This window comes from Stegodyphus dumicola, chromosome 10 (genome assembly GCF_044657685.1).
Source record: "Stegodyphus dumicola isolate Sdum_Otavi_A_Nest chromosome 10, ASM4465768v1".
Lineage (NCBI taxonomy): Eukaryota > Metazoa > Arthropoda > Arachnida > Araneae > Eresidae > Stegodyphus > Stegodyphus dumicola.
Window position 1 is genome coordinate 45048767 of NC_140777.1, and position 27737 is coordinate 45076503.

The 27737-nt window shown below is 34.4% G+C and overlaps 1 protein-coding gene across 1 annotated transcript; it reads right to left on the reverse strand.

The window, feature by feature from the left end:
- Positions 1-400: 400 nt before the first annotated feature.
- Positions 401-13340, reverse strand: LOC118193667 (uncharacterized). Its single transcript, XM_035364786.2, has 4 exons — positions 13154-13340; positions 9822-9870; positions 4814-4940; positions 401-688 (listed from the first exon to the last, which is right to left on the reverse strand). Exons 1-4 carry the CDS (start codon positions 13200-13202, stop codon positions 491-493), a joined length of 423 nt encoding a protein of 140 aa, XP_035220677.1. The 5' UTR covers positions 13203-13340; the 3' UTR covers positions 401-490.
- Between the last annotated feature and the right edge of the window lie 14397 nt (positions 13341-27737).

Below are 27737 nucleotides of genomic sequence, written 5' to 3' on the forward strand. Positions count from 1 at the left end.
AGAAATCCTAATTACGCTATGCCCACAATTCTTCAAGACTTCTTCCTGCGCATTTTAAGGAATAAGATTTTCAGGAATGAGATGTCTGTAGCCTTTTCAAAAATGATATTTGCAGTGGAAGAATTCATGATCTTGACCACCTCGGGGAAAGAATCATACAAGCAAACCATAAGTGTTAAATCGGTCGCACTGGTTAACAAATATTAATTTCGGTTGTGATTTTTGATAATGATTGAATTAAACAAAAGAGCTTTCAATCCAAGTCACATAATACATATTTGAAATCCATACGATCTGTTCTTTGCATGTGTATTTTGAGAGAATATGTGCTGAAAACTTATTAGTATTCTAAAAATTTCGTCAAATAAAATTAGATTTCTAAAATAAAGTTAGACATGCATTGCCAAGTAAATAATTTAATGAACAGTTTGGATACAACAGTTGTCATATTATATGCTACACTTCTATGTGCATAATAATTTTGCGAAATTCATTGAAATGAAACGTTGTCAGGAAATAGGGTCGATTCCTTCAAAGATAGAAATTCTGTGTCCAAGCTGATACCGGCGTTTTTCATATCTTCTACTAAATATTGTGGAAGGCTGGGTTGTATCTCATTTAACAATGAAAGGTTTGTTTCTTCTATTTCTCCCCCAAAGGCTTTAATTTTTAGCATTAGAATCCGAATCTGAAAAAATATACATATATATATAAGCTTTTTTAAAATCTGGCAAGATATCTTTACTGCATTCTCTTTGATTTTTATCAGGTAATAATTTCATAGAAGAGTGTATTTCTAAGATTTATTTTGGCTAATACAGTTTCACAAATATTTTGGCAATGCAAGTGGGAATAATTTGATAAGCACAAAATCTTTAAAATTTCAATAAAATAGTATTTTTCAAGATCTCATTCTTACCAAATTTTTCCACTCGGATTTCTTATTATTTTTTAATTTCATGATAAGAGAATCCTTTTTAAATTCTTTCCATGTTAAATAAATTCTTTTTTAAATTATTTTGTTCCTTTTTAAATTATTTTCATGCAACTTTCCCTAAACATTTACAGACAAACAGACTGAAAGGGAATCCCATTCCAAACTATAAGCTAGAAAGTCAAATTTTTAATTATTATAAGTTTAACTGGGCTTCTAGAACATAGCGCCAAGTCATTTTCCAAGTTACTTTAAGTCGTTTTCTTCTTCTTATCAATGCCGATAAACAATTTAGGTATCGAAATATCCTTATTACTCCCTTCATTTTTTACTTTAAAATGTTAGTTCAAAATTCTGAAGAGCGAAATTATTTTAAAGTTAAAACTGCAAAGTGTCGTTTTCTCTATTTACCAAGACAACTCAGGGAATTATGTCTTTTTTCCAACGATAAATCAATGACCCTAATTATAAAATTAATTTCACTGTATATTTTAAAAGTTTTACTTTTCTTGCTCATATATTTCCAATCAAGTTTCTCTCGGCATCTACGGCGTTGCACCAAAATGGCTACTCAAGAAAACATACTGCCGGCCCCTGTGCCAGTATTAATGGCCATGAGCATGACTGGAAACAATGTTGCTGGTGACTTAATTGGAAATAATTAGTGAAACTGAGGTTAGAAATTATGAGCTGTATAAGCGGTCTCAGTTTCATTTTGCTAAGTTTCATTTGGTTTTACCATTTTATTTAATTTTTATATTTCGATTTATTTATTATATGATTTGTTAAATTTAACTTTTTAACGGCAGAAAGTTGTTCCCCGTCACATGAATCTCTTTCGATATTCTGATATTCATTGTTTACATATGAACAGTAGATACAGAGAAGAATATCTGAATACAGAGATGTAACACGAACAATCTTTACACTAACAAACAGCTTTCCGCCGTCTTGCGAGAAACATTTTTCGATATGTTTTAAGAAAATAATTCTGCTATTTTAAAAATGTTTCAACTTACGTTACAGAATGATCATTAGTTTACAATTTAAAGTACCAAACTCAACGTAACCCTAAGTGATGTCAGATGACATTTCATCTCGTCTGTCTCATTAAAAATAGCACTACTCAAGTTTTAATATAAAAATGGTTAAGATGTTTTTATCTGCTTTTCAATGTAAAGAGGTTATAAATCTTTATATTTCTCTTGAAAGTAAAATTTGTATTACACATCGACCTCACAGTTATACAAACTAAAAATTTAACAGAAGCAAAAGTCTCCTGCGTTGTGGATAACTAAAGGTCCCATTCAAAATAAAATAAATAGAGAGTGCACTACTAATATGCCTAACCTAAACATTGGTTCATCCAAAACTAAGTGCAAAAGATCGCGTAAAGCAGAAACTTAAGCCAATAGTTTAAATTTTGCCAGCATGAAAACTAACGCTGAAACTCTTTATGTAAAACTTCGAAACTGCAATCTTCTTTATATTTTCAGTAGTTTATATTTCAGTAGTTTGCATTCTGATGGAATCTGAGGAAAGTAGAAGCTATAGTAAAGATAAAAAATGAAATAGTTGGGTTGATCAAAATAAAGCCTTGTATAGTTATTAGATGAATGGAAATGGATGAGGAAATCAGCAAAGGACTAATTTTGGTACTTTAAATTGTAAAACTAATTTTCTGTTTCCATCCATAAGAAATTGTATCGGATTTATTTTGCATAAAGTAAATGTAAAAAAAAAGTGGATATTGTAATTAGAAAAAGTGCTGCATGGAATGAAATGCTTACTCTTTTCCTGTGGAAGATGACGTAGCAGAAAAGGTGAAGTATTCCATTTCCTCCCAGTGTTCAAAATTGAGAAATCTTTTGCATTTGGTCTATTATCACCAGAAGGGACAAAGAGGTGTTAATGAAGTTTGGTATGGATATAGGACATGGGTTGATATAATTAAAAAAAAAGGTGTTACAACATTCATGTTACATACACATGATCCTGCTTAAGGCTCATCTGAGCAAGAATGTCTCCAATAGGAGTAGTAAGATTGAGCAAAAAATGAGGCTAATAGGAGGTCTTGTCCCCTCAACAATCATGCAGCTTTCATGGCGTAATTCATTTCATACTGAATATGAGGCAGTTTGCAAGTTTCTGTTACAGATAGTCCCACTCCTACAGCAACGCTGATTTCATATTCTCGACTGAGCGGAGAAAACCAGATTGCGTTGTCCTTCCAAGAGTGTCTTAAACATTTTCTATACGGCTTAGGTCTTCGACCTCTCCTCTTCATCCGGTTAATGTCTGCAATATTCTATAGAGCTGGTATGTCAAATTTACTACCTTGAGTGAGCCAAATAATCATCAGTGCACAATTGCTCAGGGGGCATGAAACAAAAAGTCTGCTTCATGCTTAATTATGCAGTAAGTGAAAAATTGAGGAATTACATAAAATTTCACCTAATACTGTAAGTGCGTCTCTTAACACGTTGAACCTGGCGGCGAATTTGCTGTCTTTTCAGTTCAGCCGGCGCGAGCGATCAAGCGGTGCAATGTTGCAGGGTGATCCGCTACTTCATGCACTGAGTAGAGCTTATCTGTTGGTGAACTTTGTCGGCTGCTACCGACATACAAGCCCTGCCTATGCGTGACAAAGCTCATGGTCGCAAATGTTAATACTGTTGCTCCCACGAACCGACGCCAGCCAAACGAAAATTCCAGTGTCCCCAGGGACCGACGCCGGCCAGCTGGGCTCAACGTGTTAAATACAATATCGGGTGCCTCTTAAAGGCAGAAGAACATCGATACTTCGCCGAGAAGGAGAGCGTTCATGTTGCCTTCTGTGATACGACTCTCTTGCAGTTTTTTTCAGGCCGATGATTACATTCATATTTGGAAAAGGATGGAAGAGATAATGGAATCCTTATGACAGCAAGGTGTCCTATAGGTTAGTCATTCATCTGTGATGGTATAGAGTGTTTCACTTAAAATCACACTGACCATTACTTAAAGATGTCCAACTGGATAAATTCCGATAACATAAACATAGTTGCTGACTTTTCCAGTCGTTTCTAATCTATATAATACTTGTGTGCAGATAGATTGTTCCAGCGGTATAAAGGCAGTCTATATAATGCACAAGTAACAGGGAAATAACTGAAAATCTATTCAGTACGTTTCTTTGTTCAACAAATTCTACATTCAGACCTCTTAAGCTGTCTCCAATTCAACAGTTTTGGGGCATTTTTTCAGCAGCACAGAAGCAAAATGCGACTTGGAAATAATTCAAGTTTCTCCTGTACCCTCAAGTAAATGTTCTTATGCCCCTTTCTGGCCTGGCTGCCAGTAATATGGATTTAAAGGCCGTATTGCATTTTTGGAAGGCTGCCCAGATGGCTTTTAAATGTTTTCATATAACACTGGCTAATGCAGTAGAATTATTGATTTTTATTCCAGCATGTCACAACGGGTATATTAACACACAAACTCGTCTACTGCTTTGCTATCCAGCAGCTAACATTATTAAATCAAAAGGAGCTGTTATAAATTATTTTATTTGTCATATTATGTTGTAATTTCGCACACCATTTTACATTTTCTATATTTAAAAAAAATCATTGTATTATAAAGTACAACCTTTACAAATTAGCTATTACATAATAGATTAAAATTTAATCTCAGTTATTAATAGCCTATAAAAAATTATATCCTGCGAAATGCTATTTTTCTCAAATAAAATCTTATATCCAGTTGCGTCATATCATTTCCTTAATAGAAATTTTAGGCCAATTTTATGTATTGTCATAATCATACTGAACACCGCATCTGTACCAAAAGCGGTGTTAAATCGGGTAAATTAAATGTATGTCATTGGTTGTAACTTACCCTATAAATGGGGCTAATGTTCACTTCCTCTCCGTTTTTTATATCCTCTTTTAGACCATCCAGAACATAAAACAGCGCCGTATTCAGGGCTTTCACTTTATATATGAAATGTACCTGAGGCGTGGTACTGAAACACAAAAACTTTCCTGAGTTATAGGTATAAATTAAACCTATAATGTAATATAGAGTTTTATACTTAAATATATTTTTTATTCCTTATAATGCATATAATGTTACTAGCATACCCCCCCCCCCCAAAAAAAACCTTTCATCGCAGAATGTTGCTTATTAGATCAATAATAGCTGAGTTCAGACATAGGATGAGTTCAATTTTCTACGAGTTAAACACATTTTCAGAGTCTTCTGCAGCATCAGCGCTTGAGAAGATTTGTGAGAATGAATACGTAGTATACATACGGTTGATGACACAATGCTTGATGATTACCTGCCTAGGATGATTTTTGATGATGAATTAGCTGGATGATTACTCATCTAATATAACTTATAGAAGAATTTATAAAACGAAGGATAATGACTTAATGCATTTTATGCGTGCGATAGACTTGATGCAAAAGAAGAAAAGGAAAAAAAAAACTGTTGACATATATTGGAATTTTTCTTAAGAAATTCTTCATCTAGGATGATATAAATCTGTGCCTGTGTTCGAAACCAAATTCATTATTTGGTGATGTTTCTTCTACGTTCTTTCTTTTTGATGAGAAAGGCTGTATATTTAGGAGACAGTTGTGATGGAAGACCGAATATCGAAGTCTTTCATTATTATTTCAATACAAAATGCAGATAGTTTCTAATTTGCCGCGTAGACAGGTATCTATTGATGAAATGCTTCGGGAGTAAAAGTAACTAGAATTGGTAGCATTAAATTTATTCGTGGAGTAGCTATTAGTTTATTGGTGCACAATTTTCAAATATATAGAAAGCCGTCCTTTCCCTTTTCTGTGACATCCCACTCCCGTTGTCATTGCTATTTGCCGCACTTTGTTAGTAAAGTGACTTATTAGCAATGGTGTTTACAATAAGTCCTCTATTTATTGTTGCATGTCTTGTTCATCTTTTCTTGCAAGTTTATCGGCTTTTTAATATCTATCATATAGTTTTGTCCTTTGATCCATAAGATAAAAAAGCGCTGATCTTTTTCAACTTATTAGTACTTGTTGAATTCTATATTTAAGATGGGATGATGGGGTTTGGTATTTCTAATAGCTTATAATATGCTGACTGGCCGATTCGATATGCAGTCAATTGCGTTGAAGTGTTAAGCAGTTAGGGACAGAATAGAGCTTTCTGCTTCCCTAAACAAATAGTTTTTTGTAATGCAAAGACATAGGGCTGTTCCAGGAGTCGCATATAAAAAAGCAGTTGCTCTTGCAAGCACTTCCATTATTCTTTACATAACTATTTTGTTTTTGTATTTCACTTTTTATTTACCGTATATTTTATTTCTTTATGCTCCTCGGCTGTGGCACGACATTAATTTTGATAATTTTGAGTTGATAGCTTTTACGCTCGATGCTTTTATTTTCAATGACGCAAACACGTCACCGTAGAGTAACAGGCTAAATCATGAGATTTAGGAGTCATTCCCTACTATTAGCAACGTGGAATGAATCCGCGTACGATTGAAGAGAAGGCTAACATCATCATAATCTGCCTTTGCTTTGCGAAAGACAAAGTCTGTGGAAGAGAAGGAAAACATCTTGCAGCACCTTAACTGCTTAACCGGCGACCATGAATTCTGTGATGAAAAGTACTAACTTTAGTATGTCCTGCCATCCCTTAAAGCTTGTTTCTTTAGTTTTGTACTACCCCGTGTATTGCCTATGTACAGCCTTTTTCATGTTTCAATAAACTCCCGATGCAGGTACATTAAAATCTTGGGGTACATTAAAATCTCGTCTAAAAAGTCAAATGTTGCCAGCATGTTAGTTTAAAAACGCTTATAGACATGACTTTATCTTCATCTGACCGGGGTGCATACTTGTGCTATTGAAATAACACTGCAACCATCGACACAACGCTGGTTATCTCTGCTAATCAACCTATTGATTCAGTAAATTGAGATACTACAGTAAAGCGGGATCTTTTACAATTCTAGCTCAGTTTTTACTACGTTTAACACATTGCAAAAACAGCTAACAGTATATATCGCTTATAAAGCCTAGAGAAAGAAATGGTATGCCTTTTGAAGAACAAGTTTAACTTCTTGATAAATAATGCAGATATTTCAAACGTTCCATTTCTTTCAAAATTTTTCATTTTCATGAAATAAATTAATTGCATCATAATAAATTTTAATTATTATGTAGCATTAGTAATACGTATAGCATTTACAATATTTTTTAACCTATAGTAAAGTATTATTGTGTATCCTCGCGTTTTCCTCCTTTTTTAATCAATTTTATCATTCGAAAGTCGAGAGAGGAAAATTAAGCAAATAATTTATTTTTGGAAAGCTACGGTTACAGTAAGAATGTAACAAATAAAAAGTAGTCATGGATAAACTGCAGGCAACTGTGTCCATATCATTTCTTTAAAAGAAACTTACTATCCAATAAGAATAAATGGTACATTATAGTAAATATCTTCCTTACATTACAGGAAATATCTTCGTTATATATTACATTACAGTGAATATCTTCCTTTCTGCTTTCTTTTAACTTGAAACTCGAGCATTCTTATTGTTGTCCGTGCTACTGCTTAGGCTTCAAATCCCCCATAAACAAATAAAGAAGGTTAATAGACAGCTGACTCGGTGAAATCGTAAACTGAATGTCACTTTATTTTATGCTTCGCTGTGATGGGTCTGTTCTTTTATTTGGTAACATAAAGCTCAATAGTTAGAAGGGAAATGTTCGTAATATATTAAAATTTCAGAGACTGGCGTTAAAAGCTTCCAAACAAGCGGGATTTAGAAATTACCATTCTACAAGTCAACAACAGTTATTAGCCCTATTCTCTTTAACATTTTCAGTAACGATCTACCAAACATCTTGAAATCAAATGGGATCGTGAACACTGCCTTTTTAGTCGATGATCTTGTCGTATTGGCCAGAGCTAACAAAAAAGATCAAAATGGTTTAAATCGAATCTTAAACTCTGCGCTTAAGAGACTAGAGGAGTTGGGTTCTGCTAATAATATGAGAGTTAATCAGGGCAGGACTACTTGTCAGTTTTTTTCTACTTGGATTATTTATTATTATTATGGCTAACAACTTATCTGCCCAGTTCGGTTCCGGTTTTAAAGGAGAATCTCCTCCTAGGTTATGGATCTGACAGTCTCCCAACCCTTTTTCTCATACAACAACCTCTCGAGAGAAATTTCGACTGAACAATATTTTAAGTCCCCACATACCACGAATACACTATGCATTTAAAAACAACCATGCCTTCTCCAGGGTTTGAACCCGGACCCTCTTTTTATCACGGCATATAGCTCATATAAATAAGTAAGGTATAAGTTAATTTACTCTTTCTGTTACCTGCTCTTTTTTTTATTTTTTTATAGCGATCTGTTAATCTTTGGAAGAGTCGAATATTTTACGCAAACTTGGAGCTGCGCAGGAACTTGGAGTGCCTAACCCTCGAGTAACTTGTAATGTTCCATTATGTTAATTTAATCAGTTAATGATTTAGATCTTTACTGTCACTTCTTTTTTCCGTTTCCCTGCCAGAACGCAAATCAGGTTGGACAATATTTAAGCTGTTCCGGATTGTAAGACAGAGCGTGCTTCTGCCTCTCGAGGCTAGGTTACTAAGTCGCGCCAGCTCTGGTAAGATTGCAATTCTTCGGCTTTGTTTTATAGCTGCCAACATTTAAATTATTGTACCGGTGAGAAGTTTGAGCCATATTCGCTTGAAATCAAGTTTACTTTGGCTGTTAGATTTAGTTTTAAATTTGAATTTCATTGTTAAGTTACCTCACCACAAGTATTGGTTGACTTGTAGCATGAAAGATGCATTTTTATGTTCAAGCTCTGATTTAATAAAAAGGTTTGTTTAAACCTTCTTAAGACTTTGCAGTTAATTTAAGCACAGAGATAATTCGCTTTACATCTGCACGGAGTTTGGACTTAGTTTATTTTATTAAAGAAAACCTAGACTCTATACTTTTATAAAATTAAAATTAAAATAAATATTTTAAAATTAAAATAACTGTTATCAAATTAAAATACACCTTACAAAGTCATTACAGAATTGTCTCTCACTTTCGTTATAGAATTACCACTGACAGAAATGTCACTTCACTACGGAGACTCTTTGATAGAGACTATTCAAGCAAATAGAAGTTGAAGAACATCACTAAAATAAAGAAAACTATAAGGATACTTCTTAAAATCATCATTTATCATGTGGACACCCTTTCGAAGAGGCTATTCAAGCTTTTGAAGAGTTTAAGAACATCACTGCAGTATAAGTACCTGTAGATTCTTTTAATGTTAATTAAACAGTTTTTTTATGATTTAGAATTTTTTGTCACTTCTTCCTTGCATTTCCATGCCAGAATACAAATTAGCTCACGTGTAAAGATGTTTTGAGATGTTAGATATGTTTAAGATGAGGTTTTTAGATTGAAAGACAGAACGTATTCTGCTTCTCGAATCCACGTTACTATGTTCCTAGCTCAGATAAGAAGTGTAGTCTTCGGCCTTGCGTTATAATTGCCGATATTGAATCTCCACGCCAGACAGTTTGTAAGCCAACTTCGCATGAACCTGGGCTGTGTAACCATTGGATACTAGTTTATTTAATTATTTTTGAAATGTCCTTTTCGTCGGCTGTGGTCGAAACAAGGAATCTTTAATTCGCTGGTTAAGCGATAAGACCCAAATTGTACTTTAGTGTGTAACAAAGTCAGAAATTAATTATCTGCATCCGTATTTTCTTTTAAGTTTTTTTACAGCATTGATTATTAGCTTTTATTCATATAGTCGTTCTTATCATAAATAATGCATAGAATGAAAAATTTTTTTTTTTCTTTTTTACTTACGTGTAAGAATCTTCGGTTGCTTCTTCAGTTTGTTGAGAATTCACCGAAGCTTCAAAAAACAGTTTTTTATTTTAAATTTAATTTATAAACAACAATAAAAAGCAACTATTAAATGAAAAGAAAATCTTACATACCATTTATCTTTATTTTACATTAAAATTTCACTTCTTACATTTTTTTTTTACCTTTATGGCGCAAAAGAGTACAAGAAGTGAATACTATACATTCATAAATTAGTGTCAATAAAAAGTTCCAAACAAGCAGAATTTAGAAATTACCATTCTACAAGTCAACAACGGTTATTAGCCCTATTCTCTTTAACATTTTCATTAACGATCTACCAGACATCTTGAAATCAAATGGGATCGCGAACACTGCTTTTTTTGCCGATGATCTTGTCGTATGGGCCAGAGCTAACAAAAAAGATCAAAATGGTTTAAACCGAATCTTAAACTCTGCGTTTAAGAGACTAGAGGAGTTGGGTTCTGCTAATAATATGAGAGTTAATCAAGGGAAGACTACTTGTCAGTTTTTCTCTCTCAACAGAAAACGCTTACTCCTAGACTAATGTATGAGAAGTCGGTTTTGCAGCAGACGGATGGTGCCACCTATCTTGGCTGCATTTTTGACAAGCGCTTAAGCTGGAAAAAGCATGCATAGCATGTAGTTGCTAAGGCAAAGCGTAGATTACCTATTCTTTAACGCTTAGCAGGTGTTAAATGGGGTTGTGGTAGAGACTCTCAACTTGACGTATAAAATGCATATTACCAATACTAAATTATTGCGGTGGGATATTGATCTCGGCTACACGAGATGTGATACAATGTCAAGAGGTATTCCAAATCAGGCACTGCGCATTAGAAACGGAGCGGTTAAAATGAATTCCATTCTGGCAATGCATTTAGTATCGGCAAACCAACCTGTAACAAATCTGATTCAGAAAAATGCTTTCATCCTTTTCCAGAGACTTATTCGACTACCAAGTAACCCTCATTGGAGGAATTATGATTATAATAAGCAACGAAATCTGAAGACACAAAATGGCTTTCTTCAGTGTGTCTCTCTCCTAGTACAATACAATCATATAAGAACACTGAAACCGGCACAGTTGTTTTTGCTAAATCCTTTGGATTATGGCTTCCTTGATGTGCGGTTGGACCTGGAAATGAAAGTAGATAAGAAGGAAATGAGTCCAGAGCAAATAAGAGCTATAGCTTTGGAAACAATAGAGCAATGTTTTTCGGCTAAGGAATGGATGCATGTATACACGAATGGCTCTCTGAACGAAAGGATCCAGGGGGGCTGGAGCTCGAGTTTTTAGCAAGCTTTTCAGTTTCTATATACCTGTAGGGGCTTACTCCACGCATTGATCCACGCATTGATGGAGAACTGAAAGCAATTCAGTTGGCTCTCCCACAATTATCATTGAGATAGAGCTCGTTCAGGGGTGGAGTGTTGTGCTGTATGATTTGACTTCAGCAATACAGGCCATCTACTCTTACCAAGAGTGTAAGAACATTTGCCTTCAACAGTGTCAGGAAGTCATAAAAGAACTTTCCCATAAGATATCTTTTTAATGGGTACCTTCACACTTCAGTATTTATGGGAATGAGATAGCTGATATGCTTGCGTAAAAGGGGGCTACGGTTCTCCAAAAGCCAAAAACGAGTGCAAGCCTCCATTCTATTAAGGTTCTCACATCGCTAACATATCAAAAGACTTTTAGAGATTTTACCACTCGGGCTTGTGATGCCAAGCCTTGGAGTGTTCTCTCAACAAACCCAGCTTTTGTTTCTGACTCCCCGCGAACAGTTGCGGTTGCATCTCTTAGACTATTGAAGGGGCGTGACTGTCTACAGAATCATTTCGCATTGGACTAGCTGATTCGTCGTTGTGTGTTTTATGTAATAGTGGACGGCCAATGATGGCGGAACATTTGGACGAGTGGGAAGCACTGACAAATTTTTCTTGTAAATTTCAGCGCTATTGGCAAGAAAGTAGTTTAATGATAAATAAATAAAAATATATGTACACAAAAAGTCCGACAGTGGCCTTTATTTTCGTAATGTTGGCCGTAAACATATGTTTCCTGTTATAAAAATGTTTTAAACGATCTCATATATATTCATGTTTTTCATTTAAAAATTTAAAAACATTAATTTTATAAAAAAATGAAATATAACCTTTTATACATTTATTTTATGGGTATATTTAGGATAAGTTTGAGCTTATTATGAAAATAAATCCAGGAAACTGGCTAAGCTATTTCATTTCAAAACTGGAGGTCATATAGAGGTCTCCTTACACAAATTCAAGAGCGAAATATTTGCCTTTTCCCGTAATTAAAAATATAATATCAGACTTATATATATATATATATATACAGAGAGAGAGAGAGAGAGAGAGAAGGAGATTTTATTCAGAGAATCTTCTGGAATTCGTCTTCTAAGAAACACTAGCCAATTCGTAACATTATTTGGCATTAATTAAACAACAAAAATATTTTTAGTTTAATAACTTTTGTATGATTATTAGAGTACGATTAATAAAACTTGAGAATGTTTATAACGTGTCTTAGCATTTGAAAGCTTGTAAATTACTGTTTCAAAATTCTTTCGCTTACAAAATGTAACAAAATTATAAATTAAAGAATGTTACACACCAGTAAATCACGAACGAAAGGATATCCTTGAAGGGTATTTAAGAGGAAAAAATCATCCTCAAATTATTCTAATTTATTTATTAACTGACCCCTCTACGTGAGGGAAAAATTATGTCAAATATTACAAGATTCGAATTAAATATTTCGGTTAATTTTTGTCGTACAGAAGTCAAACCTTTTTTTTCTAATAATGAGTAATTTTTTATAAAATTAACTTTTTAAAATTAAGAAATGCAAAACAAGAATATTTGCAACCTCTGAAACCTTTTTATATTTGAAAGTGTATATCTATGAACAACGATTACGAAAGTAATTCCGTGTGAAGCCTTTTGTGGACACGATATATACATTAATAGATGAACAGTTAATGATTAATATGGTAGTTTATAGGTCATATATCATTTCAAACAGCTTTCAATCTGCATAATAATTTAGCATAATTTTAAACAAAATTCAAACTTTAACAATGCATATGAAACTAATCAGTAATATTAATAAAAACAATGCTAAATAATTTTTCTTCATTTTGCATTATAGTTTAATAACTGATATGAAACTCAGCCGTAATTTTAGTATATCATTGATTATAAAATGCAAAGTTCACAGCTGCAGTATATTTAATTGCTATGAATACTTATATTATGCAGATCACAAATTGTTGGCTACTCACCTTGTAGAGACGCGATAATAAGTAACAGTGATATGAATTTCAGCAGCATGTTGTCACATGGAAATTAGACCCTCCTTATTTCGGACGAGTATGTAGGGGAGCGAATCAGTGCAGCAAAAGAAGGAACACGCCCGATTTCGTGTTCTCTTGAACGAATCGGACAAATGAGAAGGATACATGTTAAATTCATAGCTTTTTATCAAATAATACTCTTTACTCAGCGATATCGCATATGTTAAAACAAGAAGCTTATCTGTAAGGACACTTAACTACAACCGCACGACTTCGTCACCCTAAGAAAGAGCATTAAGGGGATTCATACACCTTAAACCTTTCATGATCTTCGAATGTGTGACTATTGCAAGAATTGGGATATTTTATTGATTTTAAAAGCAATTACTTCCAACTTTTTACAGCTGTTTACATAATATACCTGCTTAGAAAACTAGTAACCATAAAGTTTGTGTTGCCACAAATATTTTTGTAATTTAATCCTATCTGTGACAAAATATTTCGCCATGTTTCCACCTTGCGCGCATGATATTTTAAAAATGGCTAATGGTACATACTTGAAATTGGATGGAATGCTTTATATGGGCACTATTTTGTAACTGAACCAACAACCTGATGAATATTTTAATATTGAAAAATTTTACGGACGAAAACATTACAAATTTTGTTAATAAAATACATTTTATAAATCCAACTCAAAATAAAATAAAAATTTAACATGAAATTTTTAGAATTTTAGGTTCACAGTAGTTTCCAAATGTTATAAAGGCTATATATTAAATATGGAATTAAATTATGAAACAGAATGTTTTAAACTGTGCGCGCAAGTTGGAAACATGACGAAAAATGTTGTAACAAAGCGGATTAAATTATGAAAATATTTGTGGCAACACAAACTTTCTGATTACTATTTCAGAAAGCAGCTATATTATGTAGTCAGCTGTAAAAAGTTGGAAGTAATTGCTTTTAAAATAAATAAGTTACCCCAATGCTTGCAACAGTCACCTATTCGAACATCGTATGGGTTTTAAGGTGTATGAGTCCCCTTAAGTCCGCGTCGACGTTATGTAACGCGTGAGGTCAATCTCAAAATTACGCTTTCTAAATGCTATAACTCTGGCATTATTATAATCACCTCTTGATTATTCAAAAGCGAATTAACAGGATTTCCCATTAACCGATGCCTGTCTGAAAACAAAAAAATCTGCTTATTGCGGAAGGAAGGAAAAATTGCTGTTACAGACCACCAGCGTTAAAGAAAACTGTCTACAGAAAATGCAAGAAGAAAAAAATGCGAGAATCGGCAGCAGTGATAGCAAATGTCAAAGTATTTGGGAACTGTTTTATCCACATCTGTAGATAATCCAAAATGTTTAATTATTATTAGGTCATTCAATTAAAAGCAAATTTCTCAGTCTTGAAAATAAACCAATACGCATCCAGGGTAAGAACCAATCGGTGAACCGTTGTGGTCGAGTATTATATTTATAAGAGGAAAAAGTTTTGAATTAAGAAGCCACTGGCAGGCAGAATTTAAAAAGGTACAGAAATTGATCTTGGGGGGGGGAAGCGGAGGCCGAACCTGTGTGCAGATAATAATTTTCTATTCGCATCAAATGTTACCGAAGCACAAGAGTAAATTAAACAAGAGAAAAGAGCATGTGCATGGTGATATAACAAATACAGCCAGACAGGAACAGGAAGAAATAAAAAGAGAATGGACAGAGAGAAAGAGAGACGGAACTTTGTATATTGATTTAATTTACGTAATTAAATTGCATTATATCCCAAATCAAACTACTTGAAATTATAGACAAATAGTTAATGGTTATTCGGTTAATTATAATATGGGTCATTTCTCTTTCTTGTGTATGCTCTCCTTTAACTGCTGTCGCATTAACCATGATTTTGATTGAACTATGTTTGTCGTTCCCGGTGACTGTATTTAAATTACTGTATTTATGGAAAAAGATACGTGTGTTTCAGGTTCTTAGAATACTCTCAACTGAACTGGTCTTACTGCAGAAAATAGTATACTCATTCTTCATGCTAAGTCTGAATCACCTGTATGGCAGAGGCTAAAGAACTATAAGTGTCAGATTAGTTTCTAGTTGCCAATTCTAATTACCATATCTAATCATTGCTGCGCCCCTTTTAAATCTTAATTAAATTCGCATTTTCAAAGTGGTTTAATTCCAAAATAAAGTGATTAGACTGATTAAACTCAAAATTTAGCTGTTAATGCAACTAAAAGAAGCCTTTTAGTTTTTTAATAAGCTTTATCAAAATGAATGGTTATGTGCTTTTGAAGAGATTGTAATTAAAGGCTATAGCAAAAATAATTATAATATCAGCCCTTGTAGAGGCTAATTGGTTTTCCGTGCAGGTAACGTGATAATTGAATAGTGCTTGATTGTATTTGAACTACGTATCTTCCATTTACTACCTGGGCAAGCTAACCACTTACGTTGCAAAAGCACACACTGGGGGTATGCGGGAATTCCTTACCTTCTACTGCCCTTTAAGTTCGACTGGGAAGAGACACGAGACTTAGTTGACCAAATCAGTTGGTGACAGAGAGTCGTCCACTACATTTTATTTTTGGTGCCCCTACAAAGCCCATTAGACTTTTCGGAACATTAAACAAGAAAAATCAACTGTGCCTTCGCTAGGAATCAAATCGTGGATTTTCCAATTTCTAGTTGGATATGCTAACCAATTACACCATAAAAACACGCATAGGGAGCACAATAATTACTTATAAATTTACGTTCTGTTTAGTTTTAGCAGGCAACTGGGTTGTTCCATTTAAGCAAGCTAAATAGTTGTAAAAGGAGTTCAGGGTTTTTATTCATCTATTATACTCCCCGTGAAGAACCTTTTCCTAACATTTATTATTTTCAGTTTGCAATATTATGTTTGCGATATATTGCGTCTGTTGAAATAAAAGATGCGTCCGATTTTTTTCATTTACCTTCAATATTAGAGGGGATAGGCACACCAGCGGCCGAGCGGTAAAGTCGCTGAACACTGGTAGTTCGGTCCGAGGTTCAAAGCCCGCGAACGGGCTGGCTAACGCCAAGTACTTAAGTTGTGGCTTTTTGCCAAGAGAGAGTGAGGAAGGAGTTATAGGAAGCAAGCCGCTTCCCACTGTAGTTTTACGAGTTTTCACTCGGTTACTGGTTGCCTTTAAGGCCAGAGGTTTAGCCCTCTTGTTATTTTGCAAACGTGTTGTAGATTAAGCAGCTCGGCGTACTACGTACGTACCTTTCTTTAAATAAAGGCCAAACTTAGTGCTAGGCATTTGTATATTAATTTAAAGTTAGTTTTTAGTTAGAGTTTTAGTTAGTAGCTTTTATATTCTTACGTTTAGACCCCAAGTGGTTGGTCTCTGTATTCCGAAGTTTCGGAAATACCTGTAAAGTATTGAAAATAAAGGGTTTTGTATACCCTTCCTGCTTGTCTTGTCTACTTCACATCTTCCTGAACATAACTTGAGTAAGCTCCCTGTTCCTATTCAGGACCATTCATATTTCCAACGCAAAGCAAGAGGAATACAAGTCCTGATAAGGAAAGCATATGCAAATAATTTAATTTGGTAACAGTAGCAGTAAGAACAAAATAAATGAAAAGTATCCATGAATATAAACTATCGATAACTATCACAATAATTATTATTTAAAGAAACCTATATTCCAGTTAAACACCAATGCACTATTTAATAAAATGTCTTCATTTCTGCTTTCTCGCTTCTTGAATGCTACCTGCTTTTATTGTTGTACTATAACGCTAGTTAGTTAGATAATTAGTTAGTTCTAAGCACTGGCCCCAGCCTACCTAGCAGGCGAAACCTGCCATTGTACTATAAGGTACTTTCTTCCTTCTTCCAGCAGCCCACCAGCGGCCGAGCAGTAAAGTAGCTGAACACTGGTAGTTCGGTCCGAGGTTCGAATCCCGCGAACGTGCTGGCTGCATGGGTGTTTTCGTGGTTTCTCCATGTGTAACGTGTATACGAGCCAGTTTCCCTTAGAAAGTCCTCCACGAAGGCATCCCTCCCCTTAGGCAGATAGCCCTAGTGTGCTTTGCCATAATTAAATACACCAACACCAATATTAGAGGTTATGAATGTTAGGTATCATTTGAAAAGTAATTTTGCCTAGACTTCTTAATAAAATTTTACATGTACCCTTTTATACCACGTGATTCATAAATGAAATGTATTTCTGACACCTTCTACGTGGTCGATTCCAAAATTTCCGACTCTTTCTTTGTGGACTCTGTCTTCTCCGCACATAAAAAAAACCCTATTTATCACGTTGAAATTTTGCAGTGATACGTAGGTAGATCCAAAAACTGGAACTGGAAAAGCTGCTGAAAGAAAGTATTCTGAAATTATTTTTTTACCTTCTTGAGTTGTTGCTTCGTTTCAACTGCAGCCCCATAGATAAAAGGTCCAACAATGAGCTCAGCTTTCGCCCAGCAATGCATTCTACTCGACCACAGCATGGGAAATAAGGATTTACGCAAGCAGAACGCTTTTACTTAACACTCTGCATCCGCTATACCACCTTAACGCACATTTAAGCTCGTTCATTCTATTAAGAAATCTCCTTATTGCTGTTTCCTCTATCTGCCTTTATATTTTTGACAGCTCTTTTTCAGTCACTCTGCAGAAATGTTTCCGTGCTACTACTAGCTGGAAGGGTCCTAAAATTTCTTCTAGTAATATTCACGTTTTAAGTTAACTTTTCCTATCAAAAGTTCTTTGTCTTGCAATGCACAGGTTGTTTTGATGTCAGTAACCCGTTATACGGATATAGAACCTGGGTATCCAGCCATGTTGTAAATTGCATTTTGCGAATTTTGTAGCAATTTTTGTTGGCGTTGATTAAAATATGTACAAATAGCTTTAAATATGCATTTTGGAAAGACTTTTAAATGTAATGAGATTTCAAAATTCTTCCAGAAAATATTGTTATATTTTTATTGCACTAAACATTTTTATATCGTTATCCAATGACAGAGTACCCGGTATGGACTTCCGTTATGCACACCTGTAGAAATGACTGATTAATTATTCACACAAATATCTTCGAAAAAGTAAGTTAAATTAAGCCAAAAATATCGGATTTTCTGATATATAGGTTTGGTTTTATCAATTACCACAAAGCACGTGAGGGCAATGAGCCTAAGGAGAGGGTTTCCTAAAGAGAACTGGCTCGTAGCCACTTTACATATGGGGCACGCTACAAAAACGCCCATGCAGCGACCAATGGCAAGATGCCTGATAATTGGTTTTTAAGTAAATTTCCTTCTTGTTAATGTTATCTTATTTTGTAAATTTCCTTCTTCCAGAACATTTCAAGTCTGGAATGTTCCAGCATGTTCACCAGCTGTATATAAGTAGCTCTTCATTCAGTTCGAATTAATAAAAAGTCTTGAGTTTAGACTTTGAGTACTTGACTGTTCATTTGCAAGATCCCTTCATCTACGCGACGATATTAATAAAGTTGTGTTCATCACCTTTATCAAGACTTACAGGACTAAGTTTTAAGCGAAAAAAGATGTGTTCAGGCCTATCTTCCAATCATAACTCAGAAGTAAAAATTACAATGATTTTTTTTTATTTCTTAATCTACAACAGATATGTAATTGAAAGTGTAAGTCTATTTTTTAACTTTTTGCTGGCAAGGAACAGATTCTTTGATGTGGAGATATGAGATCCTTTCCATAAAAGACTAGAATTTTCGTTCCTTTTATTGAAATGTATTTATTTATTATTGATTAAAGAATATTGTGTTCTGTGAGGAAGAAATGCACCGATTTTCGGTTAAAAATTTCTTAAAATGGGAATTTGCAAAGAGAAAAACTAAAAACTATGAAGAAGAAGCTACTATCTTAAACAAAAGTACAATTTGTGGGTAAATTAATACATTAAATGAATTAAATCCTTAAATTCTAAACAGCTTCAGCTTGCACGTGATTCGATGAAAAGACTTAAGAGGCGGAAGATACTTCGCAAATATGTACTACACTCGTATTTTTAATTTACTTCTCTTGACAAATCGATACCGTCGTTCCAGCGCAATAAGAGATGAAAAATATTTTTATAACTTTAAAAAAATGCTTGATGAAAATATTTCAAAAGGAAATAAAGAATATTGATTTTGAATCAGAACATCACTCTACTGTATTTATCCCTACTTTAGGGTTTTATACCATTTTCATAAAGCCAGTCATAAAGAGTGTGACTTATTTAAAATAAAAAGAGAAAATTATTTTATGTTAATACTTAAAATAACTGTTTGTGCTCATCAGATTTAAGTAATGGTACTCATAAGGTAAATTTTTTAAAATGATAGAAAATCGCGAAAATGAGGCTGAAATCTCTCTTTCCAAAACGCTTTTCTGTTGTGTTGTGTTATGTTGTTGTGACTTATCGTCCTTGTCTAACAGTAACACCAGTACAAGCCCACGAAATTCATTGTGGCAAGGAATGCAAGATTGTGCCTGTCGTTGGCAAGAGCCTTGAGCACTGTACAGCTGTCGGTACGACTTTGTTCATTAATTTTAATGGAGAACAACCTGGGGAGACGGATCTAAGGGTGTCCTACCCTTCTTCCCCTACCACAACGGCAGACAGCATCACTCACCACTATCCCTTCCGTACGGCAGACAGCATCGCTAATCACTATCCGGTTGCGCGGCAAATGTTTCTCTAAACCATTAAAGAAACGAAATGCTTTTAAAATTTAAATTTGCTGGTTAGAAAGTAGTCACCACCATCAAAATTGTAACTGAATTTTTTTGTGTCCGAGAGTTTGTTTTTCATTTATCTGAATCATGCCCTAATTTAACAAATTTGATGTGTACACTACATGACTTCTCAGTACTGAATATTAAACTATACACATTTTTCCTGCATTTCATTTAAACTTATTTCATCGAATTTGATTAAATATATTTCTCATTTAATTAATTCAGTTTTCACTTCGCGGCAAGGCAAAAATACATAAAAACTCGAAATATCTTCATAAAAAATTAAAAGATACAGGAAAAAATCACCAAATACAGTTAAAACAACTTAAAAAAATTGCAATTAAAATTACAGTCAAGAAGGTAGATTTTTCATTATACAAAACTAAATTTTCATTATGCAAAAAGATTTCTCTTGGTCCCACACGGCAGAAAAACACTGAGAGACTTTATTCAATATTCTGCTAAGTTTCAAATGTAAACAAATATGGCTGCTATTGTAAAAAAAATAAATAAATAAATAAATTAGGCTGAGCCGCATTTAAACAACTTTTAAATTGTTCATATTTCTAAAACTATTGCATGCAGATTAACTAAAGGCATAAAAACCTTAACCGGAAGATAAGAACAACACAATTCAATCATTTTTAAAGCAAGAAATGCACAATTTACCAACATATAAGAGTGAAAAAAACTGATCTCATGGAGCTGGGTAACAGAGTGGGTATATATATATATACTTTTGGTGCGGCCGATTGCAACCAAAATAGGAGGCGCACATCTGCATGTTTTAGCAGTCCTATATACAAAATTCTACTCGTTTTGACTTATGCGACATACATATATACGTACGTACAGACGCCACGAAAAAGTCTCTTCGGAATCCATTTTAAATCAGTTTTATAACTCATTTGGGGAAAAAGAGTCCTTTATTCTGTCCTTACATACAGATGTCACGCAAAAACATCGTTAAATTGCGTTCGATAGCGGTCAAAATGGATATTTTCGTTGAAATTTGATGTCCAGAATTTTTCATGATTACAGTATTTCCTTTGCTTTGTACAAGGAAGTAAAGCAAAAGTCACTAATTTTCGAGGCATAAAAGTTAATATTTATCACTCAAATCGTAATGGCATAAAACTTTTCATTTATTCTTTAAATCTCATCACAGCAAAAATTAAACACTTTAAAAAATATACTTGCTGCTCGTCAATATGTCACTTTTCTTATTTAAACATTAACCATGCAGACACCAACTTGTACTTTTAATCTGAAGCCCAGTTTGATTTACTTCTACACTGGAACAAATATGAAAGCACTTTCAAGCATTATTAGAACATTAAATGATACAGAGAGGAATAGCCGTTTCAGTGTTTAAAAAGGAACCGTACATTCTTCGTTTCATTATAAACACAGTGCTCGGAAAATAGATATTTTCCGAGCAAATGTAAAGGCAGTGATCGGTTAATGAACATAATCTGTTATAAGACTATGTTCGCTATCCGAATGATTCGTTAACCGAGATCATCGATTTACCATAGAATTTTTTTTTTTTTTTTTTCGTGTGTGTGTGTGAAATAGATTAATTCGTCAAAGGATGTATATTTTCTTAGAAAGTTTATTAAAATATAATACATATATAGAGTCTTGCATATTAATCAGTCCTTTTCATGTTTTGTCTCTGGGGCGTTAAAGAACATGTCCAATGTCGATTGCTTTTCTCTCTTTTTCAGGATTTTCTGGAAATGACTAATAGCATTGTCGTTGTAAAGATCCCCAATCCTACTGACATCAGCTTGGTTTTGGTGCCTTTTAAGACCATTGCTCTGAAATCCTCCTACAGCTTCAAAAGATCTTTAATGGCAGATTTCGGCATTGGTCCTCTTTCATCTTCCTCTTGTTCAGAAGGAGACACCCTTCGTTGTGTTTCTTGGTGTTCTTCACTAAAGATTTCTTGGAGTTCTTCTGTCGTGAAGTTCATCTTCGTGTTCCATTATGAGCTCTTAATTTTTTTGTCAATATAGAACTCTGAAGTTTAATAGGCAAGTAACATAATTCAAGAGAGATGAAAATCGAATTTTGGTCCTTTGGGTTTGGCAACCGTGCACATTATGTTCCAAGAGCCGAGAAGTGTTCGTTAGAATTCGTTTTAGTTCGTTATCCGAATATGTGTTCGTTGTCCGAACACAAAAAACTTTCGTGAAAGTGTCCATTGTCCGATTTATTCGCAGTCCGAACTGTTCATTAACCGATCACCCACTGTAGAAGAGACTGAAATAAACAGATATTCTAATAGAATGTGAATGATCAAATCGCTCGTTGAGATGGTACAAGTCACTATTTAGCGAAAAGTACAAACGTTCTGATGGCGAGAATTGTCATTTCTCTTGCATATTTCCAATGGCATGGTCGTTACACAGAAGTGGAGCTCAGGGACCTGTATTTCATCTGTAGGGCATCAAATGGAAACTGAGTAGCTGCACAAAAGAGGTGCATGGGAATCGTTCATTGAGCCTCTTTTTAGTATTTGCTCCATTTTATCTGCAACCCCATACATCAAATTGATGTCGGCGAGCTTAACGCTCGTCTAGCGATCCATACCTGCCGAAATCTGCATTGAGAATGACGATTTACGCCAGCTGAATGCTTTTATCTTACTCAACAACACTCTATATCACTTTAACCTGCCATATGGACACATTCCACAGCAAAGTCTGGTTGTTTCGGTCTCATTTTGTTGTTCGGTCTAGATTTTTCTCAGATATTTTTCAAGCACTCTGTATAACTAAAATTAAAGGATTGATTTCTATAAATAAAATCTGCTTTTTTCGGTCTCCTCGATCTGTGTTTACATTTTTGTCAGATACTTTCCAGGCACCTATATAACTAAAATTAAAGGTTTGACTTCAATAAATAAAATCTGCTTCTTTCAATGTCCTCTATCTTCCTGTAAATTTTTTTATCAGATATTTTTCAAGCACCCTGTATAACTAAAGTTAAATGCTTGATTTCCATAAATAAAATTTGCTTGTTTTTGTCTCTTCTGTCTGCCTCTACATTTCTGCAAAATATTTTTCAAGCACTCTGTGCACTAAAATTAAGATTTGATTTTAATAAATAAAAGCTGTCTGTTTTGGTCTCTTCTATCTGTCTTTACATATTTGCCAGATATTTTCTCAGCGTCCTGTATAACCAAAATTAAAGGCATGATTTCAATAATTAATATCTTCCTGTTTCTGCCTCCTCTATCTGCCTCTACATTTTGTCAGATATTTTTCTATCACCCTGTACAGCCAAAATTAGCGTTTTGATTTCAGTAAATAAAATCTTGTTTCGGTCTCTTTTATCTGCCTTTGCGTTTATGCCAGGTATTTTTCAAGTACCCTGTACAACTGAAATTAAAGGATTGATTTCAATAAATATTTTTTGTTTCAGTCTCCTTTATCTGTCTTTACATTTTTGCCAGATATTTTCCAAGCACTCTGTATAACTAAAATTGATGGTTTGGTTTGAATAGATAAAATAAGGCTGCATATGTCATTGCAAATGAATTTGAAAAGGATTCCATTTATTTAAATAGGTGCATTAAAAATGTTTGATTATTTAATCTGGAAACATACCAAAAAGAAGCTAGTTTTTTAAATTTTAATCGGTTTTGGATCTAGCCGTTATAGGAAAGATTATGTTAGTTGCCTGAACAAGAAATAGCCTGCTGTAATATCTAAATTCAACAATGTCCCCGACTTACTCGGATTTAACTACCTGTCTGTTGTTTAAATAGCCAGATAGATGTTGGTCAAGTAATGCTTTTAGAGTACCCCCAAGCTGGAAAAAATGTTTGGGACTGTTTATCAAAAGCAAATGTTCCACTGAAAAGCAGTTGAAAATCTTGACTAAAAAAATTGAGCATTTCAACCGTAGAAGTCAATTTCTAAAGAAACAGTGTAAGCTTGCATGAGGGAAACGAAAGTGCATTTTCACACGATAGGCCTGAAAACAATTTACGAAATAACTTAAACGTACCACCGGAAAAGCAGCAATTGGTATAATATTCTGATGTCAGTTTTAATTTTATATGAACTAATGTGTTAGCTTTAAAAAGTATAGAATGTACCCCATTATATCCGACACGATTTTTAGTAAATTTATTTTCGAAAAGATGAGATGTATTTGTATGGATTTCCGCAGTTTTTGAATTTTTAACCCAAAGGGGCAATTTGCGCAGAAGGGCTATTAATTTTGTGTTGGCATTTTGCGTCATCATAAAAGGGCTTTTCACTTTTCAAATTGTTGCCACCAAATTGCTGCATTATATTTAAATAAATTAAATAACGAAGAATCTACATAAATATATGTATGTTTCTCGCATTTTGAAAAAACAACGGTACCTAGAGACATCAAATTTTGAATAACGTAGTGCTCCACTCGAATATGAGCATTTGGAAGCTCAAATTTGGAATTTGTTTTATTATCTATTTCATATTTTGTAAAACGTTAACGACTTTTTGATTAACAATCTCAACGATTTCAAAGCGAGCAACGGGAATACTGTACCCCTCCCCCCGAAAAAAAAATTATCTCCTGCGCGAGAGACTTCGTTTCAGAAATTCTAAAGATATGCTCTTTTTAAATATTTTTGATATTTCTGTCTAATTGAATTTTGTGGTTTAAGAGCGAAGAACATGATATTTAATAAATAAAGGTACCACACAAAACGTTAAAAAAATCACCCCTTTGGGCGTAATATACATCTGATAACTTTCAGATTTTGTCTTTAAATTTTAAATTTGTTTTTTAATTTTTAATGGCAAACTTTCTTTGAGGGGCTTGAGAGTGATCTGAAGCTTTCAGACAGAAAATTTTAATTCCTAATTATTAAATAAAACGCAAATGATAACTTTTCGTTGAAAATACAAGTTTCATTCAGGAGCAATGTTAAAGAAATAAAATTCTGATTTCCATAAGCTATCGATTAAAAGACACTTCATTATGAGTCAACATATGGCATTTATGATTAGGTTTTCGCTTTTATACGAATATGCGTAATAAAACATTTCCATATTATGAATTTTATATGAGAACAACTCTTTTTATCTTTTTACATTGGGAAAAAGACAATTTCTGCGTTTTACTTTCGCCACAGAGATGTGGGTAAACTATGTTAATGACGTCAGAACCAATGATAACTCAACTTTCTTATCAGTTTGGAGCCAAAGTCGCATTACCTGTTGTAAAATTCATGTGATATCTTTATGGACCCCTCATCTGCATTACTTATTGGATTTAATGCGTTTACTGTTACATATATATATATATATATATATATATATATTTTTCTTTTGCCTGACTACGAAAATTCTGCAAAGTTTCTATTCGGTAGCTATATATGGTGATGCTGAAAGTATGAGAATTTACTGCCGAAATAAGACATTGAATTATATTATATATCGTCACAAGAATAGCTTAGCTGCATAGACTACACCGGTAATTTAAAATACTTACACGAACGTATATTACTTCCTTATAGTAATAGAGTTAACTATTTTTTGACGTCAGAAAACCTAATCCATGGTGGCCAAGAAATTCAAGTTGGTTTGGTTTATTGAGATGACAGCAATGCACACTAGGACTACCTGCCCAAGGGAAGGGATGCCTTTGTGACGGACTTTCCAAGGGAACTGGTAGGTATACCAGGTACAAATGGGGAGAGCCACGAAAACGTCCATGCAGCCATCCTGTTAGCGGGATCCGAACCTCGGACTCAACTACCACTGTTCAGGAACTTCATCACTCGGCCGCTGGTGGACCCCTTGAAATTCAAGAGAAGTGCTTAAAGCAGAATGCCCAAGAATCGCAAGTAGATATTTACAAACATATCTTTGTATCCGCCATACCACTTTATACGTGATTCACAGCTAACAATTTATTGGCGTCTCAAACCTTCACTTGGGTCTTTCCTTGATATGGCAGGCGATGTTGCATGCCTCTGGGAAATAGGGACGAATCATGCTCTGGCCTGAGGACTGAACGCTTCACTCCATGTGGGAGAAGAATTCAGGTTTCTTTGAACTCTCTCTCAACATATCACGATGTGTAACTGTATACACTGATGTTTAATGAGACTGGTTGGTCACCCAAGGATACTTCTAGAGCCGAGACTTTCAGCGTACAGATCTCAGCCAGTAAAATAAAGGACGTGGGAAAAGGGACGAGGGGAATTCTTTTAAATTTCGAAACATACGCCAGTGATAAACAGCCTGTGGCTAAATATGAAATACAGCCACTGAAACAAAGTTCTAGGTTAGGCTACTTGAATATGGCGAAGCCATGAGAGCTATTGGTCTAAGAGGAGGGATGTCTTCGTAGAGAACTTTCGAAGGGAAACTGGCTCGTAGAATATCAGGAAAACCATGTAGCAAGCCCGTTCACCTGGGTTTGAACACATGCCAGGTCGATCTACTAATATTCAGTGGCCTTAACAACTTGACCACTCATAGACCAACTAAGCAGTATATTCCCACAATAAATACTATATGCCAGTGCATACATTTTATAAGGTTTATTATTTAAATTAACATATTATTTATAATTTCAGACTTTACTATAACTTCTCCTTTCCGTTTCGTCACTAGAATATAAATGAGTTAGATAGTGTTTAAACTGCGGTATCTGGATGGTAAGACGGAGAGTGTTTCTAGCCTGTGCGTGCAAGCTACGTTTATTTACTGCCAGATTTGATAGTTGCAATTATTCGGCTTTCAGTTATTTCGCTGCTAGCAATTTGATTTTGACGCTTCGGTTAGAATCATTGAACCAGCTTAGAGTATATTTAAACTGTGTAGTTAGCAATCTGACTGCTATGTGATGCCTTAACTTGAAACTCACTGTTCCTTCAGTTGCATCCCCACGAGCTATGGTTGCCAAGAAAATGAGTTTATGTACTAAAATATGTTTAAATAAAACGGTTGTTTAAACGTTTTCAAGACACTGCAGTTACTTTCAGATACAGCGATGATTCACTTAATATCTGTTAGGTGTTTTGGGCTCATTGCTGATTCCAGATCAAGTAAAACCCCATAATTTTCATAAGGGATATAACCAAATGGACGAAGATTATTATCTCCGATTTTCACGCACGTTCTCAGAGAGCTCCTTCAAATTGCGCTTGCCTAAGTTAACCTTTCCCCAGGAGACCACGGCTACTATTGGTTAAAACAGTTAACTCCGCCTTCCAAAACCAACGTAGAATTTCCCGTTTATCGCTCTCCTTTATGCTTTCAACAATGTACCTGTTCTGTTTAGAGATGTTCTATCTCAGCTAAAATATCGTAGAAAATATAGTGTGTGTGTGTGTGGTTATGGCAAAGCCTCGAGGGCTATCTGCCTAAGAGGAGGGATGCCTTCGTGGAGGACTTTCTAAGGGAAACTGGCTCGTATACACGTTATACATGGGGAAAACCACGAAAACACCCATGCAGCGAGCCCGTTCGCGGGATTCGAACCTCGGACCGAACTACCAGTGTTCAGCCACTTTTACCGCTCGGCCGCTGGTGGGCCTCGTAGAAAAATATAGAAAATATACAAATAAAAATATGTTTAAATAAAATATAAAATATCGTTTTAAAATTGAAAGAAGCCGTTATGTCTTATTTATTTGGAGAAAGTAAAAGGTTAACAGTATGGTATATTGAAAGTGAGACCAATATACGCATATTTTATTATTATTTATTAATACTGAATAATGTACCAAACTTATCTTATAACTATACCAAATTTATCTTATAAACTTTATCTACTTTATACATATTACATGGAC